The sequence below is a fragment of the Scylla paramamosain genome, chromosome 18 (assembly GCF_035594125.1).
Source record: "Scylla paramamosain isolate STU-SP2022 chromosome 18, ASM3559412v1, whole genome shotgun sequence".
In the NCBI taxonomy this organism is placed as follows: domain Eukaryota; kingdom Metazoa; phylum Arthropoda; class Malacostraca; order Decapoda; family Portunidae; genus Scylla; species Scylla paramamosain.
This window is the reverse complement of record NC_087168.1, coordinates 8,557,913-8,564,298: the sequence shown is the minus strand read 5'-3', so window position 1 is coordinate 8,564,298 and position 6,386 is coordinate 8,557,913. Positions and strand designations below refer to the sequence as shown.

At 41.9% G+C, this 6,386-nt stretch overlaps 1 protein-coding gene across 1 annotated transcript; it reads left to right on the top strand.

Moving 5' to 3' along the window:
- Positions 1-281: 281 nt before the first annotated feature.
- LOC135109355 (uncharacterized) lies at positions 282-3,924 on the top strand. Its single transcript, XM_064020745.1, has 6 exons — positions 282-516; positions 650-1,047; positions 1,220-1,396; positions 1,501-1,935; positions 2,078-2,209; positions 3,757-3,924. The coding sequence occupies exons 1-6, from the start codon at positions 282-284 to the stop codon at positions 3,922-3,924; spliced, it is 1,545 nt and encodes a 514-aa protein (XP_063876815.1).
- Positions 3,925-6,386: the final 2,462 nt, after the last annotated feature.

Below are 6,386 nucleotides of genomic sequence, written 5' to 3'. Positions count from 1 at the left end.
AAGAGAAAGAAAACATCAAGATTTACTACAAGGCACACTTCTCAACAAGTTATAAGGGAGATAAAAGAATTATACGGCAAATCGTCAAGAAAAATGTCACACCAACAGACCCTGAGAAGAAGTTAACCCTTACCATTTATTACAAAAGCAAGAAAACCAGCCACCTCCTACTCCGAAACAGTCCACCACAACAAAAGGAGAAAATGCAGCAGCCTCATGTCGTGTATAAGTTCACTTGCATCCAAGGGAACTTTGCAGCCCTACAATCAACCTATATCGGCATGACGACAATGCGATTAAGCAGAAGACTCAGCTACCACCTAACATCAGGCGCGCCCAAGACCCACGTGACCCAAGTGCACAAAACCGCACTCACTAGAAAATACCTTGAAGAACAAACGGAGATCATCACCATATGCAAGGATAACAGGCGCCTCCCCATCTTAGAAGCCCTACATATCAAGAACTTAGAGCCAAAGCTTAACATACAGAACCAAGACCTACAAGCGCTCTGGAGTATGAACTGAAGCCTAAACCCAGCCGCTCCCAGCCAATCAGAAGCCGAGCTGCCCGTGCCCAGACCCGAGGCAGCTGTATAAAACGAGCCCGGGCCACTGACTTAAACAACTAAAACGCCTCCGTTTCCTAGGGCCTGACTTTCCTACCTGCTATACCCACAATGGGAATGGCAGCCTGGATCTCATCCTCTCCAATCGGCAATCCCTACCTTTCCACCACCACATCTCCCACAGACCCCTCAGTGGTTCTGACCACGTTCCCCTAATCCTAAAAATATCCTCCAACCACATATCCATCACATCCTCACCTGTCCCCGACTGTCGCTCCGCCGATTGGGAGAGATTTAAGGAAACTCTTTCAGATCTACACCGACTAACACAGCTCGAAGGCCAACCCGATACAGAAATAGACAGCGCCCAAGAGACGCTACACAATGACATTCTGACATCAGCCAACAGACACACACCAAAGAAACAACACAAAATTCACATAGACTTCAGAGCCTCCATAAGAACACAACGACTACTAGTGTGCTACAGAACACGCTTTTTTACAAAACATGCACAACCACATACCCATCTACAGAGACCTCTGCATCCTTCGCACACACATACTAAATAGCCTACAGGATGATCACAGCGCTCACTGGAGATATCTAGTCTCCCATATGGACGGAGCCCGCTGCAGAAACCCTACTCAGTTCTGGCACATGGTGCACAAGCTGAAGGGATGCCAGCGGGAAAGATTCGAGTACCTCCTAGTGAACGGTGATCGCGTCACCAACAACTTCCAGACACACTGGCGTAACACCTTCCAACCACACCCTTTCCCTCTCCATGAGCCCAGTATTGCCCACATACACCACATCACCGATCTGGTACGCCAAAACCTAGTAAACACGCTACCACATAACATTATACAATTAACACGATTAGACTCCCAACACCCTCTTATCACACCTATTGAGGAGGATGTAGCCAGGTTGCTCATGCATACTCCGCGGAGAGCCCCCGGCCCCTCAGGAATCACTTGGCCGATGGTGCAGAGCCTCCTCCAGAAATCATATCCAGCCTGACAAAAATTTTCAACGCTTGCCTCGCCTCTGGATACTTCCCAAAGGCTTTGAAAACTTCTAACATCACCCTTATTACCAAGCCCGGTAAAAACTCTCACTTACCAGAAAATTATCGCCCCATAAGTCTCCTTGAAATTCTTGGAAAAACTTTTGAGCATCTAATCAATTTAATGAGAGCGTTCCTCGAAGATAACGGATTGCTGGCGCCACAGCAGTTCAGTTTCCGGAGGAACGCCTCAACTGAGGACACCCTTAACAGCATAGTAGCCTACTTAAATTTCAACAAGCCATATTACAAGACAGCCCTCGTAGCAAAGGATGTCAAAAAAGCATTTGATACCGTTTGGCACACCGGTCTAAAATACAAAATCTGTAATAACTTCAATCTTCCTCTCCTAACGCAACGCATCTTGTGTAGTTTTTGGAAGAGAGACAGACAAGAATCCACCACCAGGCCAACTTTTCGACTTTTTTACCCCTCAGGCTGGAGTCCCACAAGGCTCCGTACTCTCCCCCACCCTTTTCAACATGTATACAGCTGACCTGCCCTCCCCCCCAATCCACAATGACTCACTAATACGCAGACGATGTAACGCATTTGGCCCGTGCCAGGTCGTTAGATCTCCTCACCGACAAAATTCAACGGGAACTGACGGTGACTAGTCTATGGGAGATGAAATGGCAAATTCTCTCCCATTCCGAAAAATCAAAAGTCACTTATTTCAACATTAAAAGAAGTCAGCCACGCCAAATTTCACTAAACAGAATTGTTCCAATCCCCACCCCAATCCCCATCAGTAACAACAACAAAGTGCTTGGCCTCACCATTGATAAGCACCTCAATTTCAACATACATATAAAACAAAAAGCAGCCATAGCCGCCAAGGCCCTCAGCATCCTGGAAAGATTCCGCGACAGCAGCACAAAAACAAAACTTCACCTCTACAAATCTTTCATTCTCCCTCTCTTAACCTACTGCCCTCTTGCCCTCTCTCTTCAGAGGGTTCAAAATCGAGCAATTCGTTTCGCTCTTGGGACGAAATGAATCGACTTCCGAACCTCTCTCTCCATTCACGAGGAGTCCCTTAACATAACACTCCACAACAGAATTGAAAAACGACTAAGCTCCTTCTCCGATAGACACACAATCACATACAACTTCATAACCAACCTCCCCCCAGCTTTCTGTCACCTGCCCCACTCCAATCTCCTTGACCTTCCCACTGTGCCTCCTGAACCTATCTTCAAATAATGGACTCCTCCTTTCTCCCCTTCACTGCCTCTTCCCTCTGTACCACTCACGGTGTCTGAGTGGCATCATCGTCGTTCTCTCGTTCACGTGGGTGGGCCCGTGTGCCAACACCTAGTGTTTTTTTTTTCATATTTTTTGTCTTATGGCTTTGTATTTATATTTTTGTTTTTTATGCATTATTTTTTTGTCTCGCAGCCTAAGTTCTAAGGAGGCACCGGACCGCTCCTGGGAAAGGGATGCGACAAAAAAAACACCGCCATTAACATCCCATGCCTTTGACCGAGGGAGTGGGCTCGTGTGCCGACGCCTAGTGGTTTTTTCATATTTTTGTCTTATGGCTTTGTGTTCATATTTTTGTTTTTTATGCATTAATTTTTCGCCTCACAGCCTAGGTTTCAAGGGAGCACCGGACCACTCCCAGAGAGACGGGGACAGCACGAACCGCACTCCTCCCACTGACGTTACGGGAATGGGGCTCCCGGCCGTCGGCATGACGTTTCGGTAGCGGTACCTTCCGTGGCAGTTATGGAGTGGCCAGTGCTGATGACGGGGACGGTAACCACACTATTCAGTGGAAGCCACTTCACTTCATAAAATTGACATTTTTTTTATGTTTTTCTTTTCTTTAGCAAGTTGGCCTTTTTGCAGGACGAGCCAGAGGACACGAGCAGAAAGAATCGACACCGCTTTTTTCCCCCATCACATTACATCATACAATAAAGATCCCTGCCCTCACCAAATCACTCTACTACTATCCGTGGTTCGGAACCCATGTAAAACTGTAGGTCCCTCCGCTATACGAATGTACTTCTTCCTCTGTCCTTCTTTGAACCAATAAAAGCACAAAAGAAAAAAAAACACTTTCTACTCTGACTGTCCTTCACTCATTTTTCACATCCTGATGATGCAGGCTCTGGATAGTCTGGCCTCCAGCCTGAGCAGGGTTCGGCCCCGAGGGTTTGGTTGCGTGGACAGCGTCCGTGGCTGCGGCTGTGTTGGGCTTGGCTTGCTCGGTTGGTGGCGGACTCTCCGGCTTCCCCCTGATGAGGACCTTGTCTCCCTTTCCACTTTAACATAAACATATCTCGTTTCAAATGGTACGTCCTCCCTAATAACAAAACAAAAATTCAAACTGCGCTGGGTCAAGGCCCAGTGACTATTTCTCCTACTAAAATTCCCTTCTTATCACCTCCCTATTCTTCCCACTGTCCCCACTTCCCCCTCCTCATCTTTTTTCTCTTTATTATTATTATTATTGGCCTGTCATTCTCTACACAACCTCCGAGAAGACAACAACCTCCTCTGCCACTGAAAAAGGGTCAAGGACCCGAAATCGCGATCTGGCGAAGATGACATCCTACGGGAAAATCATCAATATTCTTACCAAAGAGAATGAGACACTCTTTCGAGAAAAAGAAAACATCATGAAGAAAATCACAAACGCTGAACTCAGTATCACTTTCAACGAAATATGTACAAGAGAAAACCTCCTGCCCATTTATACACTCAATATATATATATATATATATATATATATATATATATATATATATATATATATATATATATATATATATATATATATATATATATATATATATATATATATATATATATATATATATATATATATATATATATATATATATATATATATATATATATATATATATATATATATATTGTAGTGGTGTGGGGCCACACTCTCGCACACATTCCATGTGTGTGTGCCTTTCCCCTAAGACCTGACGCCAGCCTCCGGCCGCCTTGCCTATCACCACGTTGTGTGAGGTCAACCCTCACAGCCTCTCCGGACGCCAACCCTGGCTGTGACCTGACCCGTCCAGCAACCACCCCTACATCCCACAGTCAGTGTCCGCCTTTCCTCGGTGGCAGACAAGCCGGACATGGAGAGTCGCGTCCACGTAGGCCTCGGAGGTGGACGTGCGACCCGCTGGCAGCTTCATATATTTATCATTTTGTTTAGTATTATTATATCAATATACGGCAGCACTGCTTTACAACTGTATTTCTTTGCTCACCACCTATACTCAGAACTAGAAATATATATATATATATATATATATATATATATATATATATATATATATATATATATATATATATATATATATATATATATATATATATATATATATATATATATATATATATATATATATATATATATATATATATATATATATATATATATATATATATATATATATATATATATATATATATATATATATATATATATATATATATATATATATATATATATATATATATATATATATATATATATATATATATGTATATATATATAGACACACACACACACACACACACACACACACACACACTTTTGTAATGGCAAAAACAGCATTTTAAAGCAAATGCAAGTGGTAAGAACGTTTAAGCTTCTATATAGCGTTTTACATACTTTATCATAACTACGTATTAATAAACCTAATTCCCTAATAACATTACAAACTTGAAAATCCGCTCTACAGCCTGCAGAGTGCGACATTAGAATATACACAAGAATAGCGTTTATAGACATTACAATTTAGTACGAGCGAAATAATGTAACTTTTTTTTTTTTGCCTTCATAATGAGAACACTTTACTATAGAGGGAGAACTTTGTGCCATTCTCAGCTCTACAATCATTATCACAGTCTCTCTCTCTCTCTCTCTCTCTCTCTCTCTCTCTCTCTCTCTCTCTCTCTCTGTCTCTCTCTCGATTTTGTCTTGAATTGTTATTACAAACATTATTGCGATTTTTCGCAAGATTTTCTTATTTGAGAGTTCTAGGGGACTTTCTTTTTTTTTTCTCACAATTTTTTTTTCTCATACGGAAGTATTATTGGAGATATTGTTATGATACTGAAGGAAAGATCTCTCATGTTTATTTTTTATCATCATTCATGTATTAATTTATATATGTTTATTTATGTTCATATAATAAAATATTTTCTTTCTTTATTTGTTTGATGTATTCAGCTTGGAGCCTTCCGGAATGTTCCGAGAGGTGTTTGTATCTGTCGTGACGCTAAGTCGACGCTTTCTAAGTGACGGGGCACGAGCGTGACATGTTCCAAGGCGCGTCGTGACCCACACACAAACACGCACAAACAAGTCCATCGCTGTACAACTATGACACTAATTAGGTTGTGGTAGCTGACTTATAGTTATCCTTGGCATTTCCATGGAGGTAATTACAGTATGATCATACAAAGAACGTCTTTATACATATGTGGTGCAAAGCATATAATAAATCATCTTACTTGGCATTCAGCAACTGATTAGGTTTTGTTAAGCCTTTTTCTCATTACACTGACCATAATAATAACTACTGTTACCGTTGTTCCCGCTCACCCTATAGCCATCATTGTCATTATTGATACCACTAATAATGGTCATCGATAGCACCACCATCACTATCTATGGTAAAACAATTCATTTTCACTAACTGCCAACCATCACCTCCAACACTATCATTACAATAAAGCTCCATCAACACGTCTTGACAA

Bases quoted from the DNA above. Each gene is read 5' to 3' on its own strand.
- LOC135109355 (XM_064020745.1), top strand. From the start codon at position 282: ATGACGACAATGCGATTAAGCAGAAGACTCAGCTACCACCTAACATCA. The intron at 1,048-1,219 runs GTGTGCTACAGA...AACCCTACTCAG, and splicing joins TAAGAACACAACGACTACTA to TTCTGGCACATGGTGCACAA. The intron at 2,210-3,756 runs GTTAGATCTCCT...CTGATGATGCAG, and splicing joins CATTTGGCCCGTGCCAGGTC to GCTCTGGATAGTCTGGCCTC.